Below are 18,104 nucleotides of genomic sequence, written 5' to 3'. Positions count from 1 at the left end.
TAAAGTCTGATATTCCGCCTTCTCAACTTCAAAAATGTATGTATGTAAGCCCAGGTCACAGTTCCTTGTGCCACCTTTTAAAGTTGTACCATTTGGTTCATATTGCCTCTCCTTATCCTCCCTTCCAAACGAATCACTTTCCACTTCTCTGTTAAAGTTCATCTGTAAAGTGTCTGCCCATTTCACTAGTCTGTCTATCTTCCTGAAGTCTGTTACTATCCTCTTCAATGTTTCCTACAGTTCAGTCTTTCATGTCATCTGCAGACTTTGAAGTTATGCCCTTTATAATCAAGTCCAAGTCATTAATATATAGTAATAAAGATCAGTGGTCCTAATACTGACCTGTGGAGAGCAGCTGTATCCTTCCTTTCAATTCTACCACCACCTTCTCAAGGGCAACTCAGGGTGGCCAATAAATGCTGGCCTTGCCAGGGACATTCACATCCCAAGAATGGAAACAAAGTCCAAAAAACGATTATGCACCACCAGTTTCAGCTTTCTAGCCCTTGGTCATGTTCAGATCAACACTGTTGCTGCCCTTTTCATTCCATGGGCATCAATTTGCTAATAAGTCTGGAGTCACAAGGGCTCACCACCACCTTCTCAAGGGCAATTAGGGATGGGCAATAAATGCTGGCCTAGCCACATTCCATGAAAGAATGAAAAGAAAGGATGCTATTTGGCCCATCAGATCTATGCTGACTTTCTGTAGAGCAATCCAGTCAGTCCCATTTCCCCTTCTATCCCCTTAGCCCTGTAAGTTTATTTCCCTCAGCTGCCCATCCAATTCCATTTTGAAATCATCGATTATCCCTGTTTCCACCACCCTTGTAGTCAGCAAGTTCCAGGTCATTACCACTCACTGTGTTTAAAAAAAAAAGTGGTGACCTGAACTAGATGCAATACTCTAGTTGTGACATAACCAGAGCTTTAAACAGGTTCAACATAACTCCCCTGCTTTTGTACTCGATACCTCTTTATGATCCCATATGCTTTGCTAACCACTCTCTCAATATGTCCTGCCACCCTGCAAAGTTCAATGCACATGAATCCCCAGGTCCCTCTGTCTCTGCACAATCTTTAGAATTGTGTCATTTAGTCTATATTGCCTCTCCCTAATCCTTCTCCCAAAATGCATCATGTTACAATTCTCTGTATCAAATGCCATCACATCTGTCCATTCTGCCATCTATACCCAGTTGCCATCGATTGTCAATCAAACCTTCAGCTTTGGTATCATTGGAAAATTTTGAAATTTTACTTCATATTCCAAAATCCTAGTGATTAATAAATATTAAAAAGTAGTGCTGTGAATCTTAGGGAACACCACTGTCTACCACCCTCCAGCCTGAAAACCAACTATCTACCTTGACTCACCTTTTTCTGTCCTTAAGCCAATTTTTTATCTAATTGGACCCTGACCCTCCTATGGCATGAGCCTATGTGCTAACCAGCCTTTTATGTGGCACTTTGTCAAATGCTGTCTTAAAATCCAAATAGACAACATCCGCCTCATTTCTTTTGTCAACCTTCTCAGTTACTTCATCAAGACATTCAATTTGATTAGTCAAGCACGATCTGCCTTTTACAAATCCGTGCTGGCTCTCTTTAATTAACTCAAAACTCCTTTCCCAGCACTGATAAACTATATGGCCTGTAGCTGTTGGAATGTCCTTACACCCTTTCTTCAATAAGGGAGTCGCATTTGCCACTCGTCAATCCTCTGGCACCTCCCATATCTAGGAAAGATTGGAATATTGTGACAAGCCCTCTTGCCATCTCCACTCCCACTTCCTTCAGCAACCTGGGGTGCCATCCCGTCCGGACCTGGCTTAGATCCCCTCTCATCCCTTTGTTAGCCCTTTTCCGATTTAGAAGTTCTATATGAGATTGTTCCTTGCTCGTCTCCATTACTAATCTAAACTTTATGATATGATGATCACTCTTATCCAAATGTCCCCCTCAGACACTTCGTCCACTTGACCCACCTCACTCTTCAACGGCGGATCCAACAATGCCTCCTTTGTAGTTGGGCCAAAAACATACTGGTCAAGAAAGTTCTCCTGAATACATTTCAGAAACTCCTCCCCCTCCTTACCCTTTGCCACTTTTTAAAGTTGTACCATTTGGTTCACATTGCCTCTCCTTATCCTCCCTTCCAAACAATTTTGGCAATTAAATTCCCCCAGTATCACCACTGTATAGTTTTTGCACACCTGTGATTTTCCTGCAGATTTGATTCTCTCACTCTCTCATTCTCACACTCTCATTCTCTCTCTCTCTCTCTCTCTCTCACTCACTCACTTACTTACAACTCACAACTCACTCACTCACTCACAACTCACTCATTCTCATTCCCCCTCACGCTCCCCCTCACGCTCTCTCTCCATCTATTTGGAGCCATTAGAATATCCCCAGTTGTGTGATCATATCACTTTTGCTTCTCAACTCTAACTAAATAGATTCTGTCCTTACCCCTCAAGGACATCCCTTCTTTACAACACTGCAGTGTCTTCTGTAATCAGTATGCCCACTCCAGCTCCTTTTTTCCTTTCCCTGTCTTTTCTGAACGCCTTATTTCTTGTATATTAAGTACCCAGTTCTCTTTGTTTTTAAGCCATAGTTCTGCTATTTCCGCTACATCATATTACCATATTGCTATGTGTGCTTGTCGCTCACCAACTTTATTGATGGGAAGAATATATCCCTGGAAGGTGCTAGTCTCAGTGGGATAAATCAAAAAAGAGATCTGAGTACAAATACATCAATTACCAGAAGTTGCAGCACAGGCAAGCAAGGCTGTAAAAACAAAAACACACACACAGCCAGCACGAGTATTTATTTCTGAAGGGATAGAATTGAAAAGTAGAATTAACGAGTTATGCTAAACCCGGTTCCAATATTGGTTAGACCACACAAGAGTACTGCATGTGCAGTTCTGGTAGCCATAATTATAACAAGGATATAGAGGCACCGGGGAGAGCGCAGGGAAGATTTACAAGGATGATCCCAGAAATGTGTGAGTATACATACCACTAAAGGAGGAAGGTGCTGGGTCTGTTTTCCCCTGAAAAAAGAAGGCTGGGGGGGGTGATCTAATTGAGTTCTTTAAAATTCTGCAAGGTTTTGATAGAGGATGCAGAGAAAATGTTTCCTCTTGTGGGGAAGAGCAAAACCAGAGTCATTAACATAAGATAGTCACCAAAACATCCAATAGGGAATTCAGAAGAAACTTCTTTACCTAAAGACTGTGGAACTCATTACCACAGGGAATGGTTGAAGTGAGTAGTATAGAAGCATTGAAGGGAATAGAGGGTTATAATAGATATAGGTGAGAAAAAAGTTGGAAGGAGGCTCAAGTGGAGCATAAACACTGACATGGACTGGTTAGACCAAATGGCCTCTTCCTGAGCTTGTGTCCTATATAATCTTATTATTCACACTTTGAACATTTACATAACATGCAGGTAAACCTGTCTTTATATTCCTTATTGTCCTTCTTAGTCTGTTCCTATCTAGAATGGTGGTACTACCTTCTCGAGTAACATCCGAAGCTATCACTTCTTTCTGCACCTTATTCCTCTTTTCAACTTCTATTTGATGGTGCTTATCCCCCCTGATAATTTAGTTTAAATCCTCCTCAACCATACTATTGAACCTCCCAGTGAGGATATTGGTCCCAGTCCTGTTGAGGTGCAACCCATCCCTTTTGAATAGGTGTCTCCTGCCCCAGAACTGGTTCCAGTGCCCTAAGAATCTGAAGCCCTCCTTCCTGCACCATATTTCTAGCCATGTATTGGTGACTCAATAGAGTCACAGGTGTCAGCTGATGAACTTTTAACAAAACAATAAAGCACTTATTAAACAAGAAAAGATGAACTATATTACAATACTCCTTCACCCACAACTTTACCTTTACAGATATATATAGATTTGTAAGGATAACACAAGTTACAAAAACTATCTTATACTCTAATGTCCACAGTAAGTACACAGTCCAAGTAAACCAATAGGCACCCTGTGGTCAGACACACCACACTCTGAAACCAAGTGATAGATGCCACCTCAAGCAGATGCTATGGATCTCTCATCAACTCCCCCCAGACGCTTATCACACCGTGAGCCAACTCATCTCACTGAACTCTTTAGAAATTGGAGTATAACATTTCCAGATCTCCTGCCCCCAGCACCACTCTCACCTCTAAGGAGGATTGGAAGATTATGGCCTGAGCCTTCATAATTTCCACCCTTACTTCCCTCCGCAATGTAGGATGCATCACACCTGTACCATGTGATGTTTCCACTTTGAGCACTGCCAGTCTTTTAAATAGCTCCTTTTTTCTGTTTTAATCCTTCCAATTTCTTTACCATCTCTTCTACACCCCCTTTAGTGAAGGCAAATGCAAAGTACTCATTGGCCTGAATTTTACCTTTGGTGGGCGCGTCCGATCGGCGGGCCCGGGAGTGGTCAGAAAATGGACCGCTGACCACGATGGGCCCCCGACTGCAATTTGGCCAGCCAGTGTGAAATGTGCACTGAAATGCTCAGCGCTGCCGGGTTTGGAGCGGGAAGAGGGCAGGCGATGACATTTCTGCGGGCGTGGGTGAGCGCTGTGAGATAGCTCTCTGTCTCAGGGAGCTGGAGACCTGAAAAAGCTAAAATAAAGATTTAAAAAGCTGAAAAAAAGTGTCCGTGCATCTTAATCACCTGAAAGTATAGCTGATAAAAATGCTGTCCACAGAAATTTGTTTTTATTTTATTTTATCACAGAAATGTTATCCCACTCTTGGATTGGTTGGTGCACGCCCACCTTCAGGACGTAAAATTCCGTCCATTAAATAGTTCAGCCACGTTCTGCTTGCATGGGAGAATCCCTCTTTGACCCTGTTCTCTCTCGACTACTCTTTTACTGTTTATTAAAGACTTTTGGATTCTCTATTGTGTTCACTGTTAACTTATTTTCATACACTCTGTGTGCTCCTTTTAATTCCTTTTTCAGTCTTTCCCTACACTTTTCGTATTCTTTCCTCATTGATTTCTGAACTGATATTTATCATAAGCTTGCTTTTTTTTTTGTTTCATTTTAATCTCAATATACTTAATCATCAAAGCATTAGCTTTGGATGCCCTTCCTTTCCCCCTGTCATTGGAATGTGTCCATTCTGTGTGCAGAATATCCTTTCAATTACTGTTTTTCCTGCCAATCTACCTGGACCAGATCCCTTCCTTAAAATTAGTCCTACTCAATGTTAGGTATTTCTACGTGTATGATTTATTTCTCCTCAACTCTTCTCACAATGACTTCACCTGGTCTTGTGATCTATGTTCCACAAATGCTCTCCCATTGAAAGAAGCTCCATTTGCTCTACTTCCTTCCTGGAACTAGATCCAGCAAAATTCCCTTCTACATTGGCAGGGAATATACTGATCAAGAAAGATGTCTTATACATATTTCAGGAATCCCTCCTCTCCTTTTACCTTTTATTACTACCCCAGTGTATATTAGGATATTGCAGTGCCTCATATGGTTATTGTGCTTTTCTGAGTTATTTTGCCTGCAAGTTTTCCCCTTTGTCATCTTCTCACTATTTGATAGCCTATAGTATACATCCAGCATTTTTTATAAGCTTCTCTAATGATCCTTAATCTTAACCAAGTTGTTTCTGTCCTTGACCCTTCAAGTACGTCGTTGTGTGTTTTCACGAATATTGCCACCATACCTCCTCTACCCCACGTTTTTTCCCTTCCCTATCTTTCCCAAATCCATTATAGCCAGGAATATTGAGTACACAGTCATAGAATAATATACCATTGAAGACCCTATGAGGCTGCTCAGTCTCTTTCAAAGAACAATTTGGCTAGTCCTCTGTGCTTCCCCAATATCTTTGCAATATGTTTTGCAAGGATTTATCCAATTCCTCTTTGAAGGCTGCTGTTGAATATGATTCCCATCAGGCAGAATGCTCAATCCTAAGAACTCACAGCATAAAGATGTTTTTCCTCAAGGCGTCTCTGGCTCATTTGCCAATCTTCTCAAACCTGTGCCCCCTCATTGTCAACTCTTCAGCCATCAAAGACAACTTCTCCTTATTTACTCTATCTAAACCCTTCATGATTTTAAATGCCTCTATCAAATCCCTCTTAGCCTGCTTTATTCTAAAGAGACTAACCCTGGCTTCTCCAATCTATCCATGTAGCTATTAACATTCATCCATGGAACCATTCTGGTAAATTGCTTCTGTACCATCCTCACAGCCTTCACACCCCCCTGAAGTGTGATGCCTAGAATTACACGCAGCACTCCAGCCGGGGCCAAAGTAGTACTTTTTCACATAGGTTTAGTATAACTTCCTGGTTTATGTACTCTGTCTCTCTATTTATACAGCAATGTGCTTTATTAACTGCTTTGTTAACCTGTCCTACCATCTTCAAATATTTGTGCACAAATACCGCCAGTGTCTCTGTTTATAATTGTACTATAGCTGCCATTGTCTCTTCTCCATTCTTATCAAAATGCATTACCTCTCACTTTTCTGTATTGAATTTCATCTGCCAGCTGTCCTTTCATTCTGCCAGCCTGCTTGTCCTCTTGTTCCTCAGTTTCCTACACTTTCAGAATGTCCTACACCTCCAAGCTAAAGTGAGTAATATTTATGAAAAACAGCAGTGGTCCTGGTTCTGAACTCTGGGGAACACCACCTCCTTCCAGTCTGATGAATAACCTTTCACCACAATTGGGTTTTCTAACTTTGTAATTGTGCTGCTACTGCCCCTTTTGTCCCATTAGCTTCAACTTTTACTAACAAACTTAATAATTTCTCCCCTATTTTAAGCCAGCTGTGTGTAATTGGCACTATATCATCATCCCATGTGGCTACTTGTGCCTTCAGCTCACCAATCTAATTTACCATGTTCCAAGCATTAATGCACATTTTAGTCTGCCCCACTGCCTCCTCCTTTCAAAAAAGTTTATTTTGTCCTGTTTGGATTTCATTTTGCTGCTTGCTTGGCACCATCATAAATTGAGATAAATTAATGGTGTCTGTGTTCATGGCTCAACAAAATCCAACTTATATTTGATGATCTCCGAAGCAACCCAATGATTCATGGCTCTCTGTTCCACCACCAAATCCTGAGCACAGGCTTGTCTGGAGAGGGTCACTTATCCTACACCCACCTGGCCACAACTGACCAGGTGAGAACAGAGATTGTTGTTTTCCTTTCACAGCCACAGAGGCCAAAAAGGTCATCTCACTGAGTGAGACCGAAACCCTGTTTGCACCAGTAACAGGAGCTGATCTGAGTTCTATGTGATTAGGCTTCACAAAACTCAAGAGTGCATGGGAGCCGAATTAGGCCAGTTACAGTGATAAAACTGCTTGAGTATTGATATCTACACTAACATGCCTCTGAGATAAAGGGGTGAGGGGCATGAATGACGCATGAATTTCTGAGGTTAAAGGGCTAAGGGACAGCGCCCGAAATGAATTGCTGACTTCATCCATTGCATGGAGGATAACCTGATGTTTAATGAGCTGCCTATCATTGTCTCCCCTTGGTAGCTGCATCCTGTCTGAGTATTTGAGTACGAGGTTATGTGGGTTTCAAGCTGAAAAACTGAAGAAATTTTCAACATTGAGGTTGATAGATCTTTAAGAAAATGAGAAATAGGCCTGGAAGAGGCCATTGGCCCTTCGGGCCTGCTTCAAAATTCAACAAGATCATGGCTGTCCTTCTACTTTGACTACACCTTTTTATTTAGCAAGTGTAAGGAGTAGGCCATTCGAGCCTGTATCAGTACTTGGCTATGGATTTGAAGAGTAATAATTTTCAGGACAATGGCGAAAGAGCACAGGAGTGAGACTAATTGGATAGTCTCCTGGCCTCGGACTTGTCAGTCCCAGTCTCTGGATCTCTAGTCCAGTAACATGAGGACACCTGTGTGAAATTCTGAAAGCACTTAATGGCTCAGTTTTCCTGTCAGTTGAGCCACCTTTCAAATTTAATGCTGGTGTCTAACTTTAGTTACTAAAGGGGATGTCTCTGTTTAATCCTGATCTTCTGTGCAGACTATAACAGACCTGGTATTGTTTCTTTTTAACTAGGTGTGTTTGACCCAGCTTTGATTGGAGACAAGCCCAAGTGGTACGCCCATCAGCTTCAGCCCATTTACTACCGTGTCTACGACAGCAACTCGCAGCTCGCTGAGGCCCTCAACATTCCCTTCGAGAAGGACGATGGCTCTGAGCCGACAGATGACAGGTTTGTATGGATGAGAACAGGAGTGTTCCCCCCTGCCCCCGCCCCCTCCCTCACTGACTTTGTGTGAAGCTCTGGCAAGGAGGTCAACCCAAGGATTCTACTGACACAAAAGCAAGATCATCAGAAGCTGAAAATCTGAAAACAAAAAGTTGGGTAGTCAGCAAGTCAGGCAGCACCTGTGGTGAAACAGTCTCCTGTCAGTCGAATTTTGGTACTCGGGGTTGGACACAACCCCCCTACCTGCCCCACCCTATTCAACAGTAACTGATAGGATGGTTGTACTCTTGATGTCATAAGAACTAAGATCAGGTGTAGGTCATACCACCCCACCATCCTGCTGCATTACTCAATGAGATCATGGCTGAACTCCTACATCAAGTCCACTTTCCCACCTATCCCCTTATCCCTTGATTCCTTTAGCATCCAAAAATCTCTCAATCCCAGCCTTGAATATATCCAATGATGGAGCATTCACAGCTCTGCGTGGGAGAAAATTTCAAAGAATCATAATCCTTTGGGGGAAGAAATTTCTCCTCTTCTCAGTTCGAAATGGCCACTCTCTTGTGAGCATTTCCCTGAGCTCAAGACTCTCCAGCCAGGGAAAGCATCCTCTCAGTATTTAGCCTGTTAAACAGTAAGAATTTCACATGTTTCGATGAGATGATCTTTCATTCTTCTAAACTCCAGGGAATATAAGCTGCTTGGCTCAATCTCCCCTCAGTAGGACAGCCCACTCGTTCCAGGAATTAATCGAGTTGACCTCTTTTTCTTCGTTGCAATTCCTGAACCACTCAAGCCTATTTTTTATACTTTGCTTCCTTCCTGACCTCTTTTATCTATTCACATACTCTTGGTTTCGCCTATATATCTCTATTTTATTTTGCCTCCTTTTATTGTCTGCTGAGTTTCTTTTTAAAGAGCCTCTGACAGCTGACGAGCTCTAAATGTCGCTCAGGGTAGGTTTATCTTCTGTCCTTGCTGTGACTCATCTGCTGGTTGTAAGAATGAAGATGTCTCTGGGCTTGGGCTTTCCCTCAGGCCGGGCTTGGGCATGAGCCGGTGTACGAGGAGCGGCAGCGTCTTCGTGTGATCAGGGCCCAGGCTCCTGTGCAGTTTACTGGTCTGTTTTTGGCGGGGTGGGTGGTGTCAGATGCCAGCGCCTGTGTTTGGGAATCTGCTGCCATGTGACCACCTCCTCCATTGTGCAATGTGTTGTATTGTTCTGCTACTGGTCAGTAATTGCGGATATTAAAGTTTTAATGTTAAGCAACGTGTTTTAGTGATCAGAATCCAGATATGTACATTGGCTATCAAGTGTATATCTGCAGTTGTTTTAATGCAGGTCAATTAACGCCTGCAACTGGGTTGGAGAAAGACAAATTTTGCTGGTTGTCTTAAAGCGACATGTCGAAATGGAGATAGTCATTTTTTTCTCTCCTTTCCATTCTTTAAAACTGGGAGCAAGGGCAGGGATTGACAATTTACATGAATATAGTGCCTTTAATTTTGGCCTGTGGGATAGAGTGTCCGTGCAAAGATGGTGGATCCTTCTTTAACCAGTGCAGGAGCAGTTTGATGGGAGGTTTGCTAGGCCAGCCCAATCCTGCTGGACCAGGAACCAGTACAGTCAGTGAGCACAGCTGCTGGATAATTTGGTGGGAGTTAGGACATGGGCAGCAGATTTTTGGATGAACTGATGCCACTTCTGTTAAAATCTCAGGTTTTTCTATAGATTTTCCTGTGTGCGCAATTTTATATTCATTTCCTTTCCTCCTTCAGTTCTTTTTGAAAAGCTCTTCATTTATTGGGTCTCCCCAGGGACTGGAAAATATGAACAAAAACATTGACCGAGTCCCATCTCTCTATGGCTACTGCCTTACTGAGTTCGTCCGACTGTTTTGTTAAAGGATTGCCTTGCCTTGTGCTTCCTCTGTCGATGTTACTTCTAACTCTTGTCTCTGTTCCAGTGGCAGTGACAGTGTGGAATACAATGACTCCAGCTCCTCGTACTCCTCCCTGGGTGACTTTGTGAGTGAGATGATGAAGTGCGACATCAAAGGAGATACACCCAGTGAGTATCCAGTCTGATTACATTAACGCCCTGTGCATTTGGCACAGAAGGCAAGTGAGCCCTCTGCACCCTGCTTCCTTAGAGGGGCAACCCTGTCAAGTGCTCTTAGCAATGGCTGTGCTGCTGTGTGTGTTGTGTGTATTGCGCCAATCATCATGTGCAGTGCCAGCTGTCAGCCTGCCTTAGGTAAAGGAAGAGATGGTTTGGTGATGGAATTAGAGGAGAGATGATGGCATGTTGGTAATGTCACTGGGCTAATAATCTAGAGGCCCCAACTTGTGTTCTAGGGGCACGGGTTCAAATCCCGCCAATGGTGTCTGCGAAACGATTGGATTGTTTGTAAAACCCCACCTGCCTCACTGCCTTCCTTGCCTGGTTTGGCCTACATGGGTTTAACTGCCCTCTGAAGTGGCCTAGAACAGACCAGCTGGAAATGAGAATGAAGCACCTTGCCCAGCTTTGTGTGTACCTACAACAGATGGACTAAAGTGGTTCATGAAGGCGGCTTACCACCTCCTTAAGGGTGATTAGGGATGGGCAACAAGTGCTGCCTAGCAAGTGACACTGACATCTCATGAAAAAATACTTTAAAAATTATAGATAAGAATTTGCTAAAATAATGTGCTGTGGATAAAGAGATGTACTGTACTTCGATTTTCAGAAGCCATTTGATAAAGTGCCTCAAAGTCAAGGTTATTGCGAAAAATAAAAGCTCGTGGTGTCATGGGTAACATAATGGCATGCATAGAGGATTGGCTAGCTAACAGGAAGCAGAGAGTAAGCATAAATGTGCCTTTCTCTGGTTGGCAGGATGTGCCGAGTGGTGTGCCACAAGGATCAGTGCTGGGGTCTCAACTCTTTACAATTTATATAAGTGATTTGGATGAAGGGACTGATGATATGGTCGCTAAATTTGCTGATGACACAAAGATAGGTAGGGAAGTAAGTTGTGAAGAGAATATAAGGAGGCTACAAAGGGATATAGATAGGTTAAGTGAGTGGGCAAAGATCTGGCAAATGGAATATGATGTGGGAAAATGTAACATTGTCCATGTTGGCAGGAAGAATAAAAAAGGAACTTAATATCTAAATGGTGAGAGATTGCAGAGCTCTGAGATTCAGAGGGATCTGAGTGCCTGAGTCACAAAAGTTTAGTATGCAGGTACAGCAAGTAATTAGCAAAGCTGAGAGAATGTTATTGTTTATTGTGAGGGGAATTGAATATAAAAGTAGGGAGGTTATGCTTCATTTGTACAGGGCACCAGTGAGATCACATCTGGAATACTGTGTACAACATTGGTCTCCTTATTTAAGGAAGGATGTAAATACATTTGAAGCAGCTCAGAGAAGGTTTACCAGACTAATACCTGGAATGGGTGGGTTGCCTTACGAGGAAAAGCTAGATAGGCTAAGCTTTTGTCCACTGGAGTTTAGAAGAGTAAGAGGCGACTTGATTGAAACCTTTTAAGATCCTGAGGGGTCTTGACAGGGTGCATGTGGAGAGGATGTTTCCTCTTGTGGGAGAATCTAAAATGAAGGGCCACTGTGTAAAAAGAAGGGGTCACCCATTTAAGACAGATGAGAATTTTTTTTCTCAGAGGCTTGAGTGTCTTTGGAATTCTCTTCCTGAAGAGGTGGTTGAGGCAGTCTTTGAATATTTTTAAGGCAGAGATAGATAGATTCTTGATAAGTAGGGAGGTGAAAGGTTATTGGGGATAGGCAGGAATATGGAGTTGAGGTTATAATCAGATCAGGCTTGAGCAACCAAGTGGCATACTCCTCCTAATTTGTATGTTCGTATGAAAGTTACTTGGGTCAATTATTCACTGTGGCAACAGCCTCCTAAGTTAAAAATAAAGATGGTGATGGTAAGAAGGGAAGTCAGGAGAAAGCTGCTCACCCAAATGGGGATCATCTTATGTGATTATTTACCATAAACAGCCATATCAGTGGATGTGGGAAATGGGTCAAGAAATGATTAGAACGTGTTACTGTTATGATGATCAGATGGATGAAGGGGAACCAGTGGATGTCATGTATTAGGATTTCCAAAAGAGATTTGATAAGGTGCCACATATAAGATTACTGCACAAAATAAGGGCCCATGGTGTTGGGGGTGATGTGTTAACATAAATTGAGGATTGGCTAACAACAAGAAACAGGTTCAGGACGTATAGGTAATTTTCAGATTGGCAAACTGTACCTCAGGATCAGTGCTGTGCCCTTAACTATATCAATGACTTGGATGAAGGGACCGAATGTATGGGAGCTGAATTTACTGATGACACAAAGATAGGTAGGAAAATAAGTTGCCAAGGACACCGCATGACAACTGCAAGAGAAAAACAAGGAACAGCACCAACCCTTATACATAGCCGCCTTTGACTTCACAAAAGCCTTCGACACTGTCAACCGCAAAGGGTTATGGAGTATCCTCCTCCGTTTTGGCCAAAAAGTTTGTCACCACCCTCTGCCTGCTCCACGATGACTTGCAAACTGTGATCCTGAGCAACGGATCCACCACAGACCCATTCCATGTTCGGACCAGGGTCAAGCAAGGCCGTGTCATCGCACTGACGCTCTTCTCGCTTCTCGATCTTCCTTGCTGCAATGCTGCATCTCACCCTCAGCACGCTCCCCACTGGAGTGGAGCTAAACTACAGAACAAATGGGAACCTGTTCAACCTCCGCTGCCTGCAGGCCAGATCCAAGGTCGTCCCATCCTCTGTCGTTAAACTACAGCATGCAGATGATGCTCGCATTTGCGCACACCCGGAGACCAAGATCCAGGCCATCATTGAGGAGTGAGAGAGAATAGGCCTAACACCAAACATCTGTAAGACAAAGGTCCTTGACTAACCTGCGCGCGCGCGCGCGCGCACACACACGCGCACACACACACACACACACACACACACACACACACCACCACCACCAACCCCCCCCCAACCCTTCCACATCGCGCTGCCCCTGGTTATCAAAATCCGTGATGAGGCTGTGACAACGTGGACCACTTTCCATACCTTGAGAGCTGACTGTCAACAAGGGCAGACATTGAAGATGAGCTTCAGTGTGCCAGCGCACATTGGCTGCCTAAGGAAGAGAGTGTTTGAAGACCAGGACCTCAAACCCAGCACCAAGCTCATGGTTTACAGAGCAGTAGTGATACCTGCCCTCCTTTATGGCTGAGATGTGGACTATGTACAGCAGGCACCTCAAAGCTCTGGAGAAGTACCACCAGCATTGTCTCCACAAGATTCCGCAAATCCATTGGCAGGATAGGCGCACCAACATTAGTGTTCTCACTCAGGCCAACATCCCCATCACTGAAGCATTGACCATGCTCAATCAGCTCCACTGGGTGGGCCACATCGTTCTCATGCTTGACACGAGACTCCCGAAACAAGCACTCTACTCAGAGCTTCGACATGGCACGTGAGCCCCAGGAGGGCAGAGGAAACACTTCAAGGACACCCTCAAAGCCTCCTTGAAAAGATCTAACATCTCCATCGATAGCTTCTGTCAAGTTTCTTCTGTCAGCAGGTCGTGGATATCTGTAATTTTTGAGCCGGAGCGGAGGCTCGAGGCGTAGTATGGTTTATTCCTATTTCTTATGTTCTGGAGAAAGTGGTATTTGAGGGAACAAAAACAAAAATAGCTGGGAAAACTCAGCAGGTCTGACAGCATCTGCGGAGTGGAATACAGTTAAAGTTTCGAGTCCGTCATCAGACTTCATCAGAACTAAAATACAGAAATGAGGTGAAATATAAGCTGTTTAAGGGGGTGGGACAGGTGGAGCTGGATAGAGGGCCAGTGATAGATGGAGGCAAAGGAGAGATTGCCAAAGATATCATAGACAAAAGGGCAAAGGGATGTTGACGGTGGTGATATTATCTAAGGAATGTGCTAATGGGGACATTAAGGGTAGAAAGCAGGACAAATAAGTGGCAGATGGCCCTAGTGGGGGCGGGGTGGGGGGAAGGGATCGAAATGGGCTGAAAGATGGAGATAAAATGATAGATCGAAATAAATTTTAAATAAGGTGGGAAAAGAAAAATATATTAAAAAATCAAATTATTGGGAAAAGGGGAACGGGAAAGGAGGTGGGGATGGAGGAGAGAGTTCATGATCTGAAATTGTTGGACTCAATGTTAAGTCCAGAAGGCTGTAGAGTGCCTAGTCGGAAAATGAGGTGCTGTTCTTCCAATTTGTGTTGAGCTTCATTGGAACATTGCAGCAGGCCAAGGACAGACATGTGGGCATGAGAGCAGGGTGGTGTGTTGAAATGGCAAGCAACAGGGATAAAAACAAAAAAACTGCGGATGCTGGAAATCCAAAACAAAAACAGAATTACCTGGAAAAACTCAGCAGGTCTGGCAGCATCGGCGGAGAAGAAAAGAGTTGACGTTTCGAGTCCTCATGACCCTTCGACAGAACTTGAAGTTCTGTCGAAGGGTCATGAGGACTCGAAACGTCAACTCTTTTCTTCTCCGCCGATGCTGCCAGACCTGCTGAGTTTTTCCAGGTAATTCTGTTTTTGTTTAGCAACAGGGAGGTCTGGGTTATGCTTGCGGACAGACAGAAGGTGTTCCACAAAGCGGTCACCCAGTCTGCATTTGGTCTCCAATGTATAAGGGACCGCATTGGGAGCAATGAATGCAGTAGACTAAACTGAGAGAAGTGCAAATGAAGTGCTGCTTCACTTGAAAGGAGTGTTTGGGCCCTTGGACGAAGGAGGGGGGAAGTAAAGGGACAGGTGTTGCACCTTTTGCGGTTGCATGGGAAGGTGCCATGGGAGGGGATTGAGGTGTAGGGGATGATGCAGGAGTGGACCAGGGTGTCCCAGAGGGAACGATCCCTGCAGAATGCCACCAGGAGTTGAAGAGAAGTTGTGTTTGGTGGTGGCATCATGCTGGAAATGGCGGAGGATGATCCTTTGAACATGGAGGCTGGTGGGGTGTTAAGTGAGGACAAGGGGGACCATATCATGTTTCTGGGAGGGAGAGGAAGGTGTGAGGGAGGATGCGTGGGAGATGGGCCGGACATGGTTGAGGGCCCTGTCAACCACTGTGGGTGGAAAACCTCAGTTGAGGAAGAAATGTCAGAGGAACTGTTTTGGAAAGTGGCATCATCAGAACAGATGCGATGGAGGTGAAGGAACTGAGAGAATGGGATGGAGTCCTTACAGGAAGTGTGGTGTGAAGAGCTGTAGTCGAGGTAGCTGTGGGAGTCGGTAGGCTTGTAATGAATATTGGTGGACAGTCAATCACCAGAAATTGAGACAGAGAGGTCAAGGTAGGGGAGGGACGTACCAGTGATGGACCATGTGAAAATTATAGAGGGGTGGAAATTGGAAGCAAAATTAATAAATTTTTTCCAGGGATTTGGAGAGAAGATGGTTCAGTAGCGTTCAAGGAGATTGGGTTTACAGGTTAAAGCAGCAAATGCTGGAAAAGCTCAGCAGGTCTGCAGCATCTGTGCAGAGAGAAATAGTTAATATTTTGAGTTGAATATGGCCCTGCAGAAGATTCTGAGGAAGAGTCATATTGAATTTGAAACATTAACTCTGTTTCTCTCTGAGTTTTGCCAGCATTTTCTGTTTTTATTTCAGATTTCCAGCATCCACAGTATTTTGCTTTTATTTGGGTATAGGGGTATTCAGAGGGGAGGAGGTGTTGGTGGGGGGGGGGGGTGGTTGTGGGAAGAAAGTGGGTGTTGAGTAGTTGGGGGTACTAAGTGGGGTGCCCTGAGGTGGGGCTGATATGAATGATTGATCAACATTTTGTAACCACACAGTCAGTTGTTTCTCTAGTCAGATTCTTTTACAGTTTAAAAACAAAAAAACTGCGGATGCTGGAAATCCAAAACAAAAACAGAATTACCTGGAAAAACTCAGCAGGTCTGGCAGCATCGGCGGAGAGGAAAAGAGTTGACGTTTCGAGTCCTCATGACCCTTCGACAGAACTTGAGTGAATCCAAGAAAGGGGTGAAATATAAGCTGGTTTAAGGTGTGTGTGTGTGTGTGTGTGGAGGGGGGGGTCGGAGAGAGAGAGAAGTGGAGGGGGTTGGTGTGGTTGTAGGGACAAACAAGACAGTTTTACAGTCAGGGGCCATGATGTAGAGTGAAAAGTCAATGTGAGATGTTACAGTGGGAGGTCCATGAATGTAGTGTCTGTATTTCAACATAATGCTGTCATTACAGATGTTGATCCTCCAACCCATGCCGCCCTTGGTGATCCTAGTGAGATAGAGTTCCAGGGATTTCAGAAATATCGGGATGACCTGGATGATCAGGGGCTGGACAGTGAAAATTCCCTGGAGAACAATGCTCTTCGATCTAGCTCGAGTACGACGGCCAGCAGTAGTCCCAGCACAGTCATACAGGGCACCAACCATGTAAGTCTGCTCTGTGGGGTCTATTTGCTTTTGCTGTACTGACCACGTTGCTCTACCATCTCCAGTACCCTTCCCAGCCCAGCTTGTAGCTTCCATCATTCCCACTTGACTGTTGCTCATTGCTAACCTCCCCGTGCTGCACTGGCCTCGGCCCCCCCACCCCCACGCTGCACTGGCCTCGGCGCGCACCCCCCCAACCCCTCCACTGCACTGGCCTCAGCCACCCCCACCACCCCCGCCCTGCACTGGCCTTGGCCCCACCACCCCCGCCCTGCAATGGCCTCGGCCCAGAGCGGCTGGAGGATGGGGAGGTGGCGTGATTGGCGATGAGTCTGTGTTGGAGGGGGTGCACAGTTACCCGAGCTGGGCGGGGCTGCGGCGTGTGGTCTGCTCTGAGTTTTGGTGGGATGGTCGGCCCTGTGACTGACAACAGTGACTGACTACCTCTGGTCTGGCAGGAATCCATCGATTCGGCAGAGGCAGATGAGAAGACATTGACTTTCCACAACCACATCTCAGCCACGTCAATCCAGGCCTTTGCCAAAGCTAATCTGGAGCGTCGGGAGAATGATGGGTTGTTGGAGGGGCCAGGCCGCCAGCGTGACTATGACAACCCATACTTTGAGCCTCAATATGGCTTCCCTGTTGAGGAGGACGAGGAAGAACAAGGGGAAAGTTACACTCCCAACTTTGCTCAGAACATTGACAACAGGTGAGATTGGGGCTTGACAGCAACAAACATTAACAACCTCAAAATTACTCACATAAGTCTTCCCCTGTGATCATCGGAACAGGTAGAGCTGTAGAGTGTAATTGGGTGGGGTAAGGTTTAGGGTGCTGTGACTCTCGGTGAGGATGATTTAGGGTGCTGTGACTCTCGGTGAGGTTTGTTTAGGGCGCTGTGACTCTCGGTGAGGTTTGTTTAGGGCGCTGTGACTCTCGGTGAGGTTTGTTTAGGGCGCTGTGACTCTCGGTGAGGTTTGTTTAGGGCGCTGTGACTCTCGGTGAGGTTTGTTTAGGGCGCTGTGACTCTCGGTGAGGTTTGTTTAGGGCGCTGTGACTCTCGGTGAGGTTTGTTTAGGGCGCTGTGACTCTCGGTGAGGATGATTTAGGGCGCTGTGACTCTCGGTGAGGTTTGTTTAGGGCGCTGTGACTCTCGGTGAGGTTTGTTTAGGGCGCTGTGACTCTCGGTGAGGTTTGTTTAGGGCGCTGTGACTCGGTGAGGTTTGTTTAGGGTGCTGTGACTCTCGGTGAGGTTTGTTTAGGGTGCTGTGACTCTCGGTGAGGATGATTTAGGGTGCTGTGACTCGGTGAGGTTTGGGGTGCTGTGACTCTCGGTGAGGTTTGTTTAGGGCGCTGTGACTCTCGGTGAGG

The 18,104-nt window shown here is 44.9% G+C and overlaps 1 protein-coding gene across 4 annotated transcripts in view; it reads left to right on the top strand.

Moving 5' to 3' along the window:
• madd (MAP-kinase activating death domain) overlaps window positions 1–18,104 on the top strand; it is a 277,971-nt gene that overhangs the window by 167,937 nt on the left and 91,930 nt on the right. For all 4 annotated transcript variants that reach the window (XM_041197546.1, XM_041197545.1, XM_041197544.1 and 1 more), the window contains 4 exons: window positions 8,107–8,263; window positions 10,231–10,334; window positions 16,537–16,730; window positions 17,189–17,442. In XM_041197546.1, coding sequence (XP_041053480.1) covers window positions 8,107–8,263; window positions 10,231–10,334; window positions 16,537–16,730; window positions 17,189–17,442 — 709 coding nt within the window. The remainder of the gene's footprint in view (window positions 1–8,106; window positions 8,264–10,230; window positions 10,335–16,536; window positions 16,731–17,188; window positions 17,443–18,104) is intronic.

Source organism: Carcharodon carcharias, chromosome 10, assembly GCF_017639515.1.
Source record: "Carcharodon carcharias isolate sCarCar2 chromosome 10, sCarCar2.pri, whole genome shotgun sequence".
In the NCBI taxonomy this organism is placed as follows: domain Eukaryota; kingdom Metazoa; phylum Chordata; class Chondrichthyes; order Lamniformes; family Lamnidae; genus Carcharodon; species Carcharodon carcharias.
This window is presented reverse-complemented; position numbering and strand designations above follow the sequence as displayed.